At 45.1% G+C, this 19646-nt stretch overlaps 2 protein-coding genes across 12 annotated transcripts in view; one reads left to right on the plus strand and one right to left on the minus strand.

The window, feature by feature from the left end:
* SASH1 (SAM and SH3 domain containing 1) overlaps positions 1 to 19646 on the minus strand; it is a 334045-nt gene that overhangs the window by 49488 nt on the left and 264911 nt on the right. For 2 of the 10 annotated variants that reach the window (XM_019424987.2, XM_019424984.2), the window contains exon 1: positions 3618 to 3732. The exons of 7 other annotated variants lie outside the window; for them this stretch is intronic. In XM_019424987.2, coding sequence (XP_019280532.2) covers positions 3618 to 3629 — 12 coding nt within the window. In that variant the 5' untranslated portion in view covers positions 3630 to 3732. Of the gene's footprint in view, positions 1 to 3617; positions 3733 to 8824; positions 9088 to 19646 lie in introns of those variants that run through there. One more of the 10 variants, XM_019424983.2, reaches the window with a different exon arrangement.
* Positions 2391 to 4256, plus strand: LOC128777632 (uncharacterized). Of its 2 annotated transcripts, none has more exons than XR_008422853.1 (2): positions 2391 to 2713; positions 3210 to 4256. XR_008422853.1 is itself a non-coding variant. In XM_053904398.1 (2 exons), exons 1-2 carry the CDS (start codon positions 2442 to 2444, stop codon positions 3825 to 3827), a joined length of 687 nt encoding a protein of 228 aa, XP_053760373.1. In that variant the 5' UTR covers positions 2391 to 2441; the 3' UTR covers positions 3828 to 4256. The 2 variants fall into 2 exon arrangements, 1 of the variants encoding a protein (XP_053760373.1); XM_053904398.1 differs by having other exon boundaries at positions 3413 to 4256.

Raw genomic sequence — 19646 nt, forward strand, 5'->3', positions numbered from 1 at the left:
TGGACCCCCAGGTAATGGGGGGTGGGGAAGGAGGATACATATACATTGCATGCTGGCCATTCGGCCTAATGTGTTTGGCCTAAAACTTAAAATGTAACAAAACTAAAATGAACTAGTAAGTAAGTACAGCTTCTGCTACATAACAGTATTGAATGGTATGAATTTCATTTATGCTTGGTTGAACTGTTGATATGTGATGAAATGGTCAGTGGTCAACCAGAAAAATGAGAAACTTGGTTAACCCTCATGCTGGGTCATCAGCACCCGAACAGAACCCTAGGGCACGGGATTACACATTCACACTGAAAATATTCTGCCTTTTTGATGGATCTCTAAAACTAAGCAATTCCAACAGAAGAAGAACCAACATTAGATTATAGTGGGACAAATCTAGAACATGTCTGTCACTCTCGTATTAAAAAATTCCGAAGTTAATGGGTGCCCAGGTGGCTTAGTTGGTTAAGGGTCCGACTCTTAATTTCAGCTCAGGTTGTGATCTCACGGTTTGTGGGATCAAGCCCCATGTCGGGCTCTGCACTGACGGCGAGAGCCCTCTCTCTCTGTCCGCTCCCCCCTGCTTGTATGCGCGCTCTCTCTCTCTCTCTCTCTCAAAATAAATAACAAATAGGGGCGCCTGGGTGGCTCAGTCGGTTACGTGTCCCACTTCGGCTCAGGTCATGATCTCACAGTTTGTGAGTTCGAGCCCCGCGTCGGCTCTGTGCTGACAGACATCCTAGGGCCTGCTTCTGATTCTGTGTCTCTCTCTCTGCCCCTCCCCTGCTCACACTCTGTCTCTCAAAAATAAATAAACATTAAAAAAATTAAAAATAAATAACAAATAAAACTTTAAAAATTCTGAAGTGAGTGTAAATGAAATGAACAAAGATACAGGACGCTATGTTACAGAATGAAAATTAGTTTTGTATGTATACCTTGTACCTAGCTTGAGGGCTGCTGATGGTGGTGAGGGGGAGGGGTATGCCTGTGCATTCCACAAATATGTAGGAAATGTGCCATCAGAGGGAACTTTTGAGGGAGAAATCAAAATAGCTAAATCAGGGCAACAGAATTAAAGGCAAAAACCTCCTCCGTGAGTCCTACTTTCCTCCCCCGGATTCACCGGGGTGAAAAATAACATATTCCAGGTACTTATTTAATTGCTTTCACATGTTCCATCTAGTTTTGAGAAACAGGAGCTCTTTAGAACTTTGAACTAATTGTTATTTTTATTTTTCTAAAAAAAAATTATGAATATTTTAGAGGTGTTTGCCATTGACAAATCACAAATCACAACAACCAGTCACTTCTCATTATCGTGCTTTGGACACTAAACCAGATAGATGCAGCACAATTTACGTGAAGAAAAATGTCATCTATTTCTGTCTTTATGCTTTATTATTTTTTTTAAATAGAAAATCCCCCATGAGTCAGCCTAGAAGTCACTGGAGTTGAACAGTGTATCCCAAGGATGAATTTTATTGATGGGGAGGTGTTGACTTCTCACTTCCTCCTGAGTCCAGAGGAAAAGGAGTTTGTGAAATATTTGCTTTTAAAAATTTGCCTCCAGCTGTTTTAACACAGACTGTGTATAAGGCATGCATTTCACTTAAACTGTTAAATAAAGCTTAAATTCCTCATTTTCTCATGTTTCTCCTTTTAAATAAGCATATGCCACTTTCCAAATGCTGAAAATAATTTGTGTCTTTTTATTCAGAAATTACACCCCCAGAGATGAGGGTGTGAAAATTAAAAAAAAAAACTATTTAACCGTATCTGTGTATGCACGCGTGTGCACACATTTAAAAGAAATCTGTGTACCTGGACGAACTCTCATAGAAGGAAATCTGCAGTACATATAAAATGAATAGTTGGCTCTAAGAAACAGACCCCTAGAATTAAACAGAACTACTAGAGAACAGGTTTTAAATAAACTAACGTAAAAAATAGCAGTGTATGTTTATGCACCTTGTAACACGAGGTGGTATCTCCTCCTCTCCCTGCCCGGCCCCAGGTCACAGTCCTGAAGTAAACTTTAATTTGCTCATCTTCTAAATGAGAGAGTGAAAACGCAATCATCTGTATAAAACTCCTCACCTCCCAACGTTAGCAGAAAAAGGCAATTAATTTATTGTACCAAAGGAGGTGGAAGAGTGGATTTACGTTATTGTAAATAGAAGCATTTGATTTCCAAGCCTCTCCATTGCGGATTTTTCCACCAGAAAGCCCATATGGCTCAACTTTTAATTACTTTGGCTAATGCTATATGTAGTAATTCTGTGGTGAATGCTTAAGTGTTTCATTGCTGGTTTCCATGGCAACATTACATCAGATTACAGACAGCTGGCTCCACAGTTTTAAACCATAACAAATTGACCAAGCCAAGGCACAAAACTAGAGCTGCTTTAAAGAGACAGTGCACCATTCGCCTGCCAGGGTGCTGAATGAGGGGCCTATGGGGCCCACTTGGCAGGCCAAGGAGGGTGGAGCCTCCTTCCTTCTCAGCTTCTCTTGGAACATGTGCATCCTTGACACATCTGCAATGTTCTAATGGGAAAGACATGGGGCCAGCGTGGAGGACTTTTCATAACACAGCTACGCAGAGGAGGATCGGAAAAAAAAAGGGAACACAATTAATAGCATCTGTAGACAGAAAAGTGTGTGAGTCGAGCAAACGGAACGGCAGCATCCCGCGCTCTCCAGCCCGTCCCTGCAGGTGGGTAACAGATACTTCACGGCGCCCCCCCCCTCCTCCCCCCCCAGGAACAAACGGTTCTAGCAGCTAAGGTGCACTGTGACAAATGCTTTCCAAAAGCCACGCGGCACAGTGTTGCAGGCGCGGGAACACTGTTCCCTAATAAAAGTTAAACTGAACTCGCAAGGAGCCACCCGAGTCCCTCTGGGGGCTGCTGGAGCCCAGGGTGAGCACAGGATTACGACTGTGCCTTTTGCAGAAACAACGCTCAGCTTGCTTCCCCGGCTCTCTCTCGACACCCAGCCCACTGTTGCAATTAGCAGCCAGACTAAGTCAGTTTATCTCCCCTGGAGACACACACACACACACACACACACACACACACACACACCCCGCTATAAGATATTTAAGCATTTCTGAAATAGTCTGAAATCGGAAATGTATTTTGCTTGTGAAATTCACACAGCAGTTTCTGGTCGACTGGGTGCAGAATCAAACAGACGCTTCCATTTCCCAGGTCTGCACTGCCAGCGGCGTTAACCGTAAGGGAAGGAAGCGGGTCGGCTGCAGCTTTATGAAAAGCTGCATCAGGCAAGGCAGTCTGCAGTCCAGTCCTCCGCACTGAAAGCCTCCACGATGACAACTGGGCTCCAACCACGTACACTCAGTCTCTTGAGAATCCCTTTATTCTCAGATTAAAATCCCCTTTTCTCCCCCCAGAGCTATGCCTTATCGGGTGAGCGTGCTGGGAAAGAAGGCTCGGGGTTCCATAGCAGGGAAGGAAAGAAGGGAAGGAGGACAAATCTCGAAGAAGCTGAACAGAAAAGAGGAAAGCATCCTAGCCGGGAGCAGTCAAAAAAGCTTTTCCTTGCAGGGACAGAAAGCACATTTTCCCTTTCACGTTAAACACATCCAACGAACTTACCGGCTTCGGCATTTAGCAGGCCTAAGGGGCAATTTCGAGCACGTCTGGTCCCCCCGCCCCCTCCCCACGTTGAGCGCGTCTTCACTCCTGTTCCGTCAACTCTGTGATCTCAAAGTGAGGATCAGGCACTCCTCAAACATGTTCCTTTGGAGTTACATGATCAGACAGGCTCCACCAGCACGGCTTAGCATCCGAAGGAGGAAAAAGTGAAGACACTGGGTTCAATTAGCTGCTTTCTGCCTGCTGACTGATTCCCCAGTTACTTGCTAACTGCATAACTTGTAAGAAAGGCATAAGTCATCAGCTCTAAGCAAATCTCCTATTCACCACAAGGAAAAAAGGGAGTGTTGTACGTGGCAAACAATCCCTGTTTTCACTGACGAAGGCTCCCTGACCTCCCGCTGGCCTCCAGTTCCTTAATTACTGTCTATGGAATTCCAGAGAAAGAAAAAAAAGGACGCGGGAATCTGAGCAAATCCGGGACAAGGACTAACCCTTACAAGTGACTGAACTTAAAAAAGATCTCTTTCGCAGATACTCCTCCAAACATCCCCTGAAGGGAGTAGTCTCGATTGAAAATAGACACCTTCCAATGGCTATTTTTGAAATTACTGAATTAAAACTTGTGATTTTGGTTTTCTTCTGGACTTGTCACTTTCGATCTGTCCCCGCTCCTTTTTCTATTTTAACTACCCAAGTCAATGTAGGAGAGATATTTCCTGTCCGGTGATGCTTCTAAAACTGTCTTACCCAATTGTTTCAATAATCATTTCAGAGCAGCTGGGGTTCTCTGGTCTTCTAGAAATGTGTGCACGGGGACTGTGTCACAAGATGATCATTTAATTTTCTCAGGGGTGTCTGGGGAGTGACGGGCACATGCTGTTACTTAAACAGAATATCATCTGAACAAGACAGGCCTGAAAACCCAGGTGGAGTCTACGACGTGGGTTACAAGTCATGTCTGTATTTCAGGAGTAAATTCAGCCACTTGGGTAAGTCATGTGTTCCCGCTGGGCAGTCTGAGCTGTCCCCAGTCCAAGGTGCCTCTCTCTTGTTGGGTCTGTATGTATGTATTATGCAAGGTTACCTCGCTTGGCAGGACATCTCGCGTGCGTGTGCGCGCGCACACACACACACACACACACACACACACACACCCTTTTTACCACGCAGCAGAGGTCCCAGCCAATGCCACAGACCACCAGAACCCCATCTATCTCTTTGTCCTGGGTGTCTGTCCTTCGCTCAGCCCCTTTGGCGTCTCTCGCCCTTCAACAAGAGCTGCGTGAATCCCCTCTCCCCCAATTTTCTCCTCGGAAGTGTCTCCTCCAACCCCTAAAGGGATTTCCCATTCTCTCTCCCCATGAGGGTTTGCTGCACCTTCCCCATACTGCCTCGCTCTGCCCATACACTCACCGACACCCCCTCCCCCGCTGCCTCCTAAGGGTCCACCTGTGCCACCCACTGTGGCAGGTGCTTTTGCGACATCATGTTTCCGACACCCGTGTTTACGGTGTGCTCGTAATTCCCAGGCACTGGGCTAATCTTTACCCATGTGACCTCGTTTCCCAGACGGTCAGCGGCAGAGGCAGAATCTGAAACTTCATGGTTTGGCTCCTGCACCTCCAACGTGCACGTGAGCTTTCTTCACCTGAGACCGCCAACCACGTTGCACGCAACGTTATGCTTAGAGTTCCTTAAAACTGTCAGGAGAAACCCTCGGCTGAATTTCCCTGCTGCTTGGTGCAAACTAAGAAAATGCACATGCCCCATGGGAGCGGGGTAGAGGGAAGAGGAAAGCCGAAGGCCTTTGGAGCTAGAACAACCTAGAACAATTCGACAACTAGACCTAGTTGAATTTCCAGGTCCTCCTGCAAATCACTTCACATCTCTGGGTCTTCGTGTTCCTCCATGCACATTTGATCCAGTAACATCGATCTTAAAGTGTTGTTTTAAAATTTGTGTGTGTGTGGGGGGGGCGCCTGGGTGACTCAGTTGGCTAAGCATCCGCCTCTGGATTTCGGCTCAGGTCATGATCTTTGGTTTGTGTGATCGAGCCCCGCATCGGGCTCTGAGCTGGCAGCACAGAGCCTGCTTGGGATTCTCTATCTCCCTTCCTCTCTGCCATTCATTCATTCCCTCTCTCTCTCTCTCTCTCAAAATAAATATTTAAAAAAACCTTTGTGTCTGTACAACCTACAAGTGGAGCTCAGTAAGTGCTTACGACACCTGCAGTCTATTGCTGATTGGAATCCAAACAAGACCAATTTTAATTCTACCAAACTGCTGTTGTAGGGGCTGTGTAAATAGCAACGGCAAAGAAAACATGTGAAAACTAATGATGTGGCCACCATTTGAGGCTGGGTCTGAACAGGCTGTTCAGACACAGAGAAGATTCTGAGCCGAATTAGGAGCTGGAACTCTGAACCTGGTCAGAGGTAGGCTCAGGGCCCCTTCATGTCACCCGTGAACAGCGTCTGCTTGGGCAGGTTTCTTAATTTCTCCGATTTATAAAATAGGCGGTGATCAGCCTCCAAAGGAGATCCTGAGTGTGAGGCCTAGAGCCTGGTCGGCAGCTCTGGATGTCCTGTGAGATGCACAGGAAGCCGGGCCCTGACTGCACCAGGTTCTGTGAGGGGGGTGGGGGAAGGACGCATCCCTGCCCATCCTCTTGGTGGCCTGGTCCTCCTGAACCCCCTCCCCCACCATTAGCTGTCACTGATACGACTCTCCAAGGAGGATTCAGGTCTTTATGGAGGTCCTCCATGTTGGGCACTACGTGGGCATCCAAGACCACTCGTCCTTTAGAAGACGGGAAAGTCCACAGGGCCATGTCCGTTCTCCCTCCTTACACTCACGGTGCCCGGTACACGCCCCACCCACAGTGGGTCCTCGGCAAACGTGTGTGTCATCGATGTGGAACGAGAAGTTTAGACTCTCCGGCCCTGTTGTTCCCAGCCCCTGCTGTGGGATCTGAGTCAACTGTGGGATATTTGAGAGACGAGGCTGGGCCAGGCCACCCTGGGAAGCTTCTTGGTGGAGGGCAGTTCAGTTGGAAGCCAGGGAAGAAGCTTCATGAAGGAAGGGCATCGCTGATCCTGCCCACCGGGTGGTGGGCTTGAATGTACTTAGTGCGCAGGAAGTGTGCAAATTTGCTGAGAACAGATCTGAGCATCAGCCTCCCATTCTAAGGAATGGTTCCTTAGGTCCTCAGGGCAGAGTCCAAAGGCCTTCCCGTGGAGTGTGGGACTTCGCAGGGTTAGAGCCCTGCCCTGCCCCAGCTACTGTGGGTATCGATGCAGACACTACATGGAAAGGCCTCTCATAGCGTCTGGTTCTCATCCTTCGACCCCCTCAGAGCATCGCTAATATTCCATCTCGCATGTGCCTGCACACCTTCGCACTGGCAGATTCCTTTTCTGGGAATATCTCTGCCCACCCCATCTCCTCCTACCCATCCTTCAATATTCAGTCCATAGGTCATCTCCCTTGGAAAGCCCTCCTGGCTTTCCTCTTCTTCCAGAACCTGGGTGGCTGAGAGCACACACAGTCACAGGACTCAGCCAAGTATATGGTAACCACCGTATCACTGAGGAGACCGGGGCCACGGTCCTATTCGTTTCTACGTCTGTATTTCAGTAAATGTTTATTTCTGACTACACGTGATACACTTTCAATTACAAAATGCGGAAAATGCAGATACAGAAGGAGAAAAAGAAATCACCTGAACCCTCCCACACTCAAAAAATTAGTCGTATTTTGGTTTTTATGCTCCTGCTTTTGACACACACACACGTGCATGCACGGGTGCACACCCCGCCCCCCCCCACTACATACCCTTAGGTTTCTATGTTTTGTTTGCTTTTTATAAAAAAAGTGCGACTTTGTGATCGTTAGCTGCCCCATCTCCCACAGTCACTACCAGGGTCCCCACGCCCCCCTCACGTGAACACACAGGAGTAGAAACAAAGGGCCTGATTCCAGCCGCTACCCTCTGAGCCACACCGCTGCCTCTGAAAGTTTCCTTTAGAGAAACTGTGGAGCCCTCAATGGATACTGTTCAAACAGTTCTAAAATCTGCTTTTTAAATTTTGAACATTTTTCTTATGTCAACAAATAGCCAACAAATACAATATATTAAGGATTCAGTGGTATTCACAGAAATATACCCTAGTTTTCTTAATGCCCTGAATCATTAGACAGTGGAATGTTTCCAATTTTTCAAGATCATAAACAATACTCTGATGAACTTCATTGTCAAATTTCTAACACATCTAACACATTCTTCTTTTTAGAAAAACAATTAGATTGTGGAATTGGTGGGTAAAAAGATGGACATAGCTTAAAGTCCTTGGATAGATATTAAAAATTTGGTCAGATGAAAACAGTGTTACTTTTTTTTTTTACTTTTTTTTTTTTAACATTTATTTATTATTGAGAGACAGAGAGACACAGAGCATGAGCAGGGGAGGGGTAGAGAGAGGGGGAGCCTCAGAATCTGAAGCAGGCTCCAGGCTCTAAGCTGTCTGCACAGAGCTCGACGCGGGGCTCGAACCCACGAACTGCGAGATCATGACCTGAGCCGAAGTCAGTCGCTCAACCAACTGAGCCACCCAGGCGCCCCGACACTGTATTACTTTTAAAGCTCACAAGTTGTGTAAAAAGAGTGCCTATTTCCTTACACAATTGCCAACACTCAACATAATATCTTTTTACACTGAAGCAATTAAAAATAGTGTCTGTGTCTGTGATAAACGGATATTTTCTGGTTGAATTCAATGGATGGATGCCTCCAAGGAGTTGAAACAGGAGTGAGTGGACTTTACTGGGGCTGCAAAGATTGCAATCCGCAAGTCTTGGGGGAGAGAGAGCCCACACAGAGAAGTTCAGAAATAGGATTAGCGAGAGTAGCCGTGAGGAACCCAGAAGAGGAACAGAGAGACACAGGCATTCAGAAGTGGGAGAATTGGGTGCCTGGGTGGCTCAGTCAGTTAAGCGTCAGACTTTGGTTCAGGTCACGATCTCACAGTTGGTGAGTTCGAGCCCTTCATCAGGCTCTGTGAGGACATTCGGAGCCTGGAGCCTGCTTCGGATTCTGCGTCTCCCTCTCTCTCTGCCCCTCCCCGGCTCATGCTCTGCCTCTCTCAAAAATAAACGTTAAAAAATTAAAAAAAACAAAACAAAACAAAAAACATGATTGAACTCACCTTTGGCGGGGGAAACTGAGACATGTTTCACTGAGGGGAGGAACACTCGCTGGGAGGCTGGGGGCATTTCTGTGTCCCTCCGGGATCCTCGAAGGCCAGTGTTTAGATGGCCCCAAGGCCTCACTTCTTTCTGCCCCCGCGGCCTTAGGGGCCTGCCTCCTTGGACAGGCAGAGAGTCGGCTGCCGCTGTTGCCCTTCTAAACAGCATGTGACACCGATCAACAGCAGCTTTCCGGCCCTCCTCTTCTCCAAGCCTGATTTCATAATCTCTCCAACATGCCTGATCATCCTGTGCTGGTCCAAAAAGTGATGCATTCAAGGTCACTCCCTGCCTTGGGGGCAGCACATTGGCTCCTGCCCGGTATGTTCAAGATCAGCACTGATGAGTACCTGTGATCAGTGTCCAGCCGTGGCAGGGGCCTTCTGGTCACAGCCATCGGTTTAATGTGCTATTCTTCACGTTTACAAAAAAAAATTAGTCTCACTCTCTAAAGAAGTCGGAATTACATTGTGAAGTGTTTATGAGTTGTCAGAGTAACTACAGACAATATGAAACACATTGTGAGGTTTTTTTCCCTCTGTTTCACAAAGGAACCAGGGAAGGACTCATCTGTTTAGTAAGAAATATTTTGCTCATTAGCTGGTGACATCATTGCCCTCTGAAATTAGGAGATTTTTGTCAGCATATGGACGAAAAGAGGAGATTCCATTCTTCTCCCAGAGGTGCAGTAGAACATAGAAATAATCTCTCTGGCAGTTCCAAAATTAACTAGTTGTTGCCAGATTTGAAGAACGAAGAGGAAGAGGAGAAGAGAATTCTCTGATGCTTTTATTTGTAAAAAGGTATGTGAGAATTTGAGGTAATATTACCCTCCTCCGGGGGTGAAGGCTTGTCAGCACTTAATTCACTTATGAAACTATTTGAAGAACTAACTATAAAACCAAAGGAACAGCAAATGGATGCTACATTCCACAATAAATTCTATTCTTTTTCTTAAACGCATGAACTCTGCATGTCTTTGAATCCCCTCCAAATAAAGTTGCTAATTTCCCCAGAGGAGGAGGGAGAAAACAGAAGACTTCAGGAGTCCTACAGCCAAGTGTAGGGAGACTCGTCCCAAGTCTTCAAGTTGCCACGGACCAGAGAAAACAGCTTTCCTTCTTCTCAAAGGGGCCGTCGGGGAGGAGAGAGGTAAGTGGAGGAAAGAGAACTGAATTCACCCTTTACTCTGTAAACGTTTGGAAGATTTTTCTGCCCGGGACTGTGTCACCCTGCCCAGAGGCCAGACAACCCCACTGTCCACATAAGTTAGCTGAGCTCAGGTAAGACATGATGGGAAGGCAGTCAGCCACTTATGAGGTCCCTCTGTTAAGACTGGGGTTTAAAAAAACAAGTGGGGTAGCGTTACCCAAAGCAAATCTACGGTGTCGGGCACACTGAAGACTGAAGCAAAACACCAAACCCACTCATTCTCAAGTGCATTCAGTTCTCACATAGCCTGTGCCATGGAAAAAGGATGATTCAGAACCGAACTGCCAAGTGGGGCAATTACATATGCATTTGAGGCTCTAGTTTCGCGAGCTGATAGAAGTCTTCATCCCAAAAGCAGTAAGTCTCCTAAGGGATTGGGTGGTGTTTGCAAAGTCACATTACTTTTATGGCATCTGAGAGCGACTGATTCATGGATCAGGCATGATCTTCTTGGACAGGGCTGCCAAACAACCTTGCCTAGGCACATGACGATGAAAAATACAGAAAACTGATAGAACCTACATGGCAACGGGGGGAAAGGTGTGGACACCGATATCTTTCCTCCAACCAAAACTTCGGCCGCGGATCAATCAGCACAATCGTCTCTTGAAGCTGGAGGCAGATGGGCTAATTTCACCTCCTAGAGTCACGATCTATCCCCTTAACATAATTATCCTTATGTTTGGAGAATAAATAATGAGCGAACTTATTTCAATGGAGTTGCTTCCACAAGCAAATTTACTTCCAAATTGAAGAAATCTAGGCTGCATCCCTGGAACAGAATCATTGAGAGCTAGAAAGGCGTTGTTTGTGGCCTCTCCTTGGCTATCAAGTCATGATGACTGCTGAAAACCAGACCACAGAATATCCTTCCCACAACAACTAGCAAAATGAGTAACAGCCTCCAAAAAATGAAATTGCTGCAGACCAGCAAAAAAATATTCCACCAAGAGCACCCAAGCAAGGAAACACACACATAGTCTAACACACTAAGCCTTAAAATAAAATTTCATGATGAAGGGAAGAAACAAATTTCTGAAGACCCAGGAACAAGGCCCCACTTCTCTAAAAGCCAGACCAGTGGGAATCTTGAGAATTATCCCAAGGAACTTCAAAATGTCGAAGGAAGTAAACCGTGTGGCCTTCCTTTTTTTAATTTTTTGATCTAGGACCAATGGAAATTGCTTCAGGAGAATCATGTGTGAAAAGATGGAAAGTTCAGTAAGGCTGATGCAGAGTGAAATAAAGCCTCTTAGATATTCACCGGAACTGGAGACATGAATGAAAGGCAGACTGGTTTTTCTCCACACCAAGTAGGATGAAATGAGATGCAGCACAATGACCACAATCTTTGGAGAGAGAGAAGGCAGAGCCCAGGTATCCTAGCAAAGACCACATTCCACCTCAGGTGGGTATCCCCACTTCTCTGGCCATGACATCAGGCTATAGCAACAAAAAGCATGAATGGACCACAAAACAAAGCCCTCAACTGTAGCTGGGAAGAAGGGAAACAATCTATGGTCAGATAGCATGACAAACAGGTCAAAGAGTAATCTTCATTATATCAGCACAAACAGAAAATCTGACCTGAGCTACCCAAGCATGATCAAGGTCAAAAGAAATATATGACCACTCCTCAAACCAACTTATAGCAAGGGGAAAAAAGAGAGAGAAAAAGCATGGAAGAACTGAGAGATCCTATCTTTGGATCCTGCCTCCCTATCAGAAGAAAATACAACTCAAGGTGCAGGAAGAAATTCCTAACAGTTGCTTCACTCTGTGAAATAATAAGAACATGAATTCAATTAAGACTTCAAAGACAAGAAATTGCAGTCATAAGGAAAGAGAGGACCGAAATAATCTATTATAGAACCAACGTATAAGAATGAACAAAGAACCATAATCTATACCCTACAAGTCAAAATACTGATCTAGAGAAAAGCTGTATTATTTAAATCCATTTCCTCCCATGGTCCAAGTTTTAAGACTGACCCACCTCTTCACCTATGCTCAAGCCTCGTTGCTACCTCTACCTGACATGTTTCTCTTTCTTCTCCTGGTGAATTCTTATCATTTTTTAAAAAAAATTTTTCACGTCTATTCATTTTTTTGAGAGACAGAGCACGAGTTGGTGAGGGGCAGAGAGAGAGAGAGAGGGAGACACAGAATCCGAAGCAGGCTTCTGGCTCTGAGCTGTCAGCACAGAGCCCGATACGGGGCTCGAACTCACAAACCGTGAGATCATGACCTGAGCCAAAGTCGGATACTTAACCGACTGAGCCACCCGGGCACCCCACTCTCACTCAGTTTCAAACACCTTCTCTGGGAAGGCTTCCCAAACTCTCCTCACTGGCACCGAATGGATTTTGTGTGTATATTTAACACACGAGGTGGGAATATGCCAAATAAGCCCCCAGCCATGCTATCCACTGTCTCTCTCTCCCTCTCATATACAAACATCTATGTATAGGGACTAGTACGTAGTAGGTACTCAATAGTGTTTGCGCAACAAAGGAGTCAAATGATGCTCAAAATAGCATTCTTTCACCTGCGCTCTGGGTCAAAAGGGCAGGGAATAAACCTTTTAGGAACTAATTATGCAGTGTATATTAGCATCATACCAGGAGTAGAACAATCAATAAGGGACGACAGAGGGTGTGATAAGGTACAAAGAGGGAGAGGAACAAGAGACAAGGAAAAGAGAATAAAGGGATATTCCTACAGACATTATTCTGTAAATAATTAGAATTTGGTTGTATTAAAATATCGCTTTCCGGGGCACCTGGGTGGCTCAGTGGCTTAAGTGTCGCACTTCGGCTCAGGTCATGATTTCGTGGTTCGTGGGCTCGAGCCCCGCATCGGGCTCTGTGCTGACACCTCGGAGCCTGGAGCCTGCTTCGGATTCTGCGTCTTCCTCTCTCTCTCTGCCCCTCCCCGCTTGAGCTCTGTCTGTCTCTCAAAAATTGTCTCATTATCAGATGCTGAGTTTTGATAAAATGGGTAACTGGCAACTTAACATTCAAATGGACTTGAAACAAAGTGATGAGCAGCCTGTGACTTGAATGAATTAGCTTAGGCTAGAGGTGGCCCTCGGGCCAGATCCGACTCTTGAACCACAGCACGGGCCTGTATCTCTCCAGCCCATCCATTGTAGAAGATCGGACACTAGGGCAAATGAGTCAAGGAGGGATTAACACGCAGTAAATCTCATTAAACAAGTGATGGAAATCCTCTTACCCCAACCTCCCTGAGGTTGCTTCCAAAAGCAAACTAAAAACTGGCATTCCCAATCTAATACGCCAATCCTGAACCCAGACGGCGTTACAAATATCTTTACTTAGATACAATCAGCTAGCCGGGGAAACGGGGTATGTCCTCTTTGGTATTCCTGTACTGGGTTGGACGAATAAAATGCCATTTTATAGGTCAAAAGCTAGACACTCCAGTTTCATCTGGCTCACCCTTCCAAAAGAAACGACAGACCAGAATGTATCCCAAAGCCGCCCTCAGTGTTAAAAACAGCGACCCTCGGACTGCGTAGAACCTGGGTATTTTGCCATTGCTTCTTTTTGCCCGAGTAGCCCTTGATATGCTAAGGAGGCTGCGCAGGTAGCGACCTCAACTCTCCGTAACTGTACAGACCGGTGAGGAATGCGCTGTGCCTGGTTAGTCTGCCAGGTGCAGGGAGCCGAGTCCCCAGTTACTTCTGGGCCCGCCACGAGAGCGTTTCCACTGCGACACAGGCGTGACACAGGCGCGGAAGCCCACGCCCACACGCTCGCTGAGGCCTCCTTTCCGGCTTTGTTCAAAGAGGATGATCTTCAGGGACTCACGGCACCGCGCGGCCCTAGGTAACTGCAGGACGATTAACCGCTTATTCTTCCCAAACAGTGATCCTACAGCACACGAACCCTGAAATCCTATCGGACCCACCCCTAAACCCGCTTACGGCGATACCACCTTCTGAAGCCGAAAGTAAACCTGGTTCTGTGGTCTGGTGAAAGCGTAACTAAGTGAACGCGCCCTAGCTGCCTGGTGCTTGTTCTGACAACGCCAGCCCATCGGCTAGCCTGAGAATGACACGTTCAAAGAGTACTTTCGGGGGAACTCAAAGTATTTCAAGAGGAACAGGGAACCGAAAGGTAGAAGATCTCAGCATAAACAGAAGCTGGCATTCACCGGGTGTTTACTTTGGGCCGTGAAATTCTTGCGACGCCTGTAGGGGATACATACACTCGTCCAGGTTTCCAAACGAGAAAACAGGGCACAAATCGGTGAATCAACTTTCCCACTGATGCGGAGCTAACAGGTGGTAGAGCTGGATCTGAACCCAACGCCCGCGTCCAGCTTAACGGGGTCCCTCCCCTAAGCACGCCGGGCCAGCGCCTGGCTTTCCTGGCAGGGGGAGCCTCCTTTCTGGCTTTGTTCAAAGAGGATGATCTTCAGGGACTCCTAGCAAATACACGCCTCAAACTTTGGCCCCTTTCCCAGGGAGAAGGCTGGGGATGGGAGGGCGGTGCGGAACAAATGACAAGGAATCATCTCAGCAGTGGTTCTTGGTCAAGCTTATATGCAGTTAGAACAAAATTCCTCTTGAGGCACCTGGGTGGCTCAGTGGGTTAAGCGTCTGACTTCGGCTCAGGCCGTGATCTCGAGGTGCATGGGTTCAAACCCTGCATCGGGCTCTGTGCTGACAGCTCAGAGCCTGGAGCCTGCTTCAGATCCTGTATCTCCCTCCTTCTCTCTCCCCTCCCCATTCACACTCCATCTCTCTCTCCTCCAAAAATAAACATTAAAAAACAAAACAAAAAACAAACAAACAAAAACCACAACTTCTCTTTCTTGAGAGACTTCACTAGGCGTGCTGCTCCAGTGGGCTGAGTTTTATCTCCTGGACTCAAGCTGCAGGTCTAAAGAATCATTACTTTTACCCTTCTAAAGAGAATTTTAATATGTCCCTATTTTACTATCATTTCAGTTTCAAACTCACTTTTAGTGAAATTAAGAGTAGTATATTTCTTCCTGTGCATTCCCACCCAGCCAAATAAAAAAGAAATTTATAGAAAGTATCCATAAAGGTCTGAATAATCATCTGAAGGCTTTAAGTATGCATTAAAAGACCAGAATCAATAAGTTATTTTTAACATAGTTCCATTTAGAAAGATTTAGAAAAGTGGCCATTATGCTGGCACAATGGAACACAGCACGGTATAAAGAATTGCGGGTATCTGTCCCAGGGATGCACCCTATAAATGCCCTCTGGCCCATTATTGGTGGGCAATGTTGCTCTTTTTCCTGATCATATTACAAGTCAAGTGAGTAAAACTCTTCTGTGGAAGAAATAAAGAGCTGAAGCACACATCCAACCAACCCGTGTTCAAGCCCAGCTAATAGCAACAAGCAGAACCATTTTCTAGCCCCAAATCCAAATTTATGTTGCCAATTAGCATTCTGTTAAGCTGAAACCCATATATTAAGAGTTAGGGGGAAAAATGTCTCTAGGAAAAGAGATACAAAGAAAAAAAATAGGAACACCACTAACAGCAGCCAGTTTATTCAGAAATGTAAGCTATTTTTATGCTTGGAATCTTCCCTTTCTTAAATTTCCTTGTAAAACACAAGATAGGAGGGAAAAGATAGTATAAGGAAGTCAACCATTTTCATGGGAAAACCTTTACCTTACCTATAATGCCAACTCTAATTCTGTGGTATATGTGAATCTTCACGTAGTCTATTCATCCAATAAATATTCACTCAGAGTCAGCAAAATATGAAAATCATATGTTCTTATAATTGCTAGGAGTATTTAAAGGTGGGAGAAAATTTTGTAAATTCGACATGTGTTGTCATAAAAAAGAAAGTCTTCCTTAGGGTTCAGATTTCCCCAAGTGAGGAAGCTAATGATATTGATTTATATTTTCTTCTAATACCTTTGAAATATAAAAATAAAACTTCTGATACATTTTAACTTCTACACATTGCCTAGAAGTTCACCCTAGTAAAAGAAACATATTCAAAATAAACAGATTAAGATAGTCAACTGGGTGGCTCTGTTAGTTAAAGCATCTGCCTCTTGGTTTTGGCTCAGGTCATCTCATGGTTCGTGGGTTTGAGTCCCTTGTAGGGCTCTGTGCTGACAGCACGGAGCCTGCTTGAGGTTCTTTCTCTCTCTCCCTGCCCCTTCTCCACCCTCTCTCTCTTTCTCTGTCTCTCAAAACAAATAAATACACTTAAAAAAAAAAAAAAGACAGCCAGGTTAAAAAAAAAAACCAATTAAAAAAAAATCTGGTTCAACCCATACTATCAGACTCTAAAAAGGAGCATCAATATAGGACGTCCCTTGAACAAGGAGGACAGATCAGTCTGTTCCTGAAGGGGCCGCCCCATGTGCATGGGCTCTGTTTTCCCACCACATTCTGTGTTAAGTGATTCAATTGTTAACCTTTTCTTTGGCCATAATGTAAATCAAGCCATTCAGCACAGGAACCATTAAACAAGTCACTTTGTAGAATGCGGTCTCCTGGCTTTCCGCACATTATCTTTTAGAAAGTTCTAGTTTAGACTAAGGCTGTGGCCATCCCTCCTTTCAAAATATCAGACCCAAATCCTCTGGCTTGATGTTAGGCAGGTGAAATGACTCTGAAAAACCTAAGTAAAGCCTGTCTGGCAGTAAGGGACAAGTTTAGTTTGTAATTTTTAGGAAGCCCCCAAAAGATTTAATGGTCTTGCATTATATGTGAACCAAAACATCTCATACTATGGGGATATTTTAGTTGCGACCTTAAAAGTCCTCAATCACTTAAAATAGTATTTTGTAAAATGTGGAAGAAGCGACCGCCTGACGTTGTCTCCGCTGCCCAAACTCTGGAGCTCGGTTCAACCACACGGCTCTCCCGTGCCTCAAGCCAGGTCAGCCTCGAAATCTATCCAAAGCCAGAATGAAAGGCTATAAAGAGACGCACACATGGATGGAAGGTGTTATTATACCTCAGCTGTAACATTACACCACTCTTTGCACAAATACTTCCCAACTCAATTTCCCCCAGTGTAGATCAATTCTAAACCGATGGCTTGCTTTACCAAATAACTCACTTCACCCAACGTTTCACTACACTTGCTTCACCCTAGTCAAGAAGCTCCAGATACAGAAAGGTAATTCCAGGCTTTTTCTGGAACACATGTTGTATCAAGAGAAACCAACAAAAGGGACGAAAATAAATGTCTGCAACGGACTCTAGGAGCTCTCGTGCCTCACTGTCCCCGTTGTTGCTTTAGTTTTTCCTCGACATCATGTATTTTTTAAAATAACTTAAATAGCATCATAATTAAACAACTGACAATCTGACGTTTCTTGGAAAGACGTTTTACCGCAAATGTTTTCATCAATATGTAAGAACCAAATATAGATCACCAACGCTTACCTACCGATTTGTAGAAACACAAAAATTGTGATTTACTAAAACTTGCGCCTTGAGTAAAAAGCTATAAACCCCAGGAGGATGAAGAGCATGATTTCCTTGAACGTCGTCTTAACCGGAAGGTAAATTGAACCTCAAGGCATAAAGTTGAAGGCTTAAAATGAGAACTCTTAACAACCTTCCCCTCACAAAAGAAAATAAAATCTATCAAAATAAAATAAATTAAAATAAATGTCCAGATATTTAACAGGGAGTCAAGTTAAGTACTCAACCAGCAACTTTTTTTTTTTTTTTTTAAACTCTAACACTCACAACAGAAGTTTGTTATTAATGAAAAACAGCAGAGAACACATTCTCCTCTGGCAAAGAGAAAGCTATTTTTCACTTCCCCTGGTAACTATCTTTAGTACTTTACATTCTTGGAAACCAGGAATGTGAATATGGATTTATTGTGGAGCAACGCTCAATTATCTCATGTCAGTTACGGGGGTGGGGAAGCCTATGAAATCAATGCAAATGAAATCCTAAAGCACGGCAGGCATCAATATAGGCATTGAGGTCGGGTGACAAAGGGCTTATGATCCCTGAAACTTTCATGGCCTGGACATTCCCGACTATGGCCAGTGGGCTATTTACATCTCAGTATGGAAAAGAATCAATGGAAAACTGAAAAGCCTTCGCCCTCGCACAAAAGATAATCAAAGCGCCTAAACCACCGCGGCTCGAGCAGGACCCAGTGGGAATTATCTGAAATTAATTACTCTGCTCTCAGGCGAACGTAGCATAATTGAGGAGGACTATTTTGGAAGGAGTTTCTTGCTGAGTCTCCATAAAAACACAGGACGTGGGGGAAGAGAGGCGAGTGTCACCTACATTAAGATTGCAATCAAGTTCAAGCAAACTTTAAACAAGTGGTGGTCAGCTGTAGGAACGAACAGGGTGACTGAAAATGGGTGTGGGCTGTTTGCACAAAGCTAGCTAGCAAAATATACGGGGTAAATAACAGCACTTCAGAAAACTCCATGGCTGCTGAATGGCCTGTCTCCACCTACCTCTGAGCAAAAAGTCACTCTAGAGCTTCTGGAAGACTGTACTAGAAATGGAGGGTGCACATGGTATTTCTGGCCCTCCATCCAAACAGAACAAGCTGGATTTATTTTTTGAGTCATCTACGAAGAAGCAGTTTGCTAAGATGCGAATAATGTAAGTGCGTACATGACGTCTCAGGTCTGTGTGAGCACATGTGGGGGGTGATTTTTACCTCTACGCCGCGGGGTAGACTCCGTTGGGGCAGGGCCTCGTCTCTCCCGCTTCTCTACCTCTGTAACCTGAATATCTAACCCTAAGCCTGGTATACAGCAAGCGCTTGGCAAGATGTCTCCTAAACGAACAAAGAAACGCTCAAGACAACGAATGTCCATCTTCTAAGACGAACCCATTTTATTCCGACAATTTATACTAAGATGTTGGTTCTGATGTACCCGCTGAAGGGGATCCAAACAAAACAATGCCTAATAACGCTTTCCTAGCCGCTCGTTCAGGACCACTATAGTACTTGGTTTATATTAACTTTTTCCTAAACGAGACAAGCCTCCCTCCTTGCGGTCCAAGTGTGGGAGGTTTTCTATAGTCCTGCTTTTCCGACTGGATCATCTTATAACCTTCCCCCCTTGACTCAGATGCTGTTAATCAGGGCAGTACGCAGGGAGCCTGATACTAAAGGACCCACTATGGACAACTGGGTCTTTGTGTTCTCCCCAAACTGGGTTTGAATCACATCAGTCCTGAGTTACTGTATTTATTCTTCATGATTCTTTGGGTTCATGATTTACATTTGTATCATGCTGGTCTTTAGGACTAGGGGATAGGAGACCCAAAAAGGCACCCTGAAATCCACAAACACAGTTCTTTTGATCACTTCACAGTCCCAGGACACAATGCTGGCCAGCATACGATACGTTTATTACTACAAACGTTAACTTCTCAGTCTCTTTCACACAAAAGCAAACCAAGCAGGGCTTTCAAATTAATAATCCTCTGGGGGCTTGTTTTGTGTTTTGTTTTTTTGGTATGTTTTTTTAGCTGAAATGGAAATCTGGTGCTTGACTCAGGAAATCGGAGACAAGAAGGTAGCACGAGGCTTATATTTACC

Source organism: Panthera pardus, unplaced genomic scaffold (genome assembly GCF_024362965.1).
Source record: "Panthera pardus isolate Hobbes unplaced genomic scaffold, ASM2436296v1 HiC_scaffold_17, whole genome shotgun sequence".
Classification (NCBI taxonomy): Eukaryota; Metazoa; Chordata; class Mammalia; order Carnivora; family Felidae; genus Panthera; species Panthera pardus.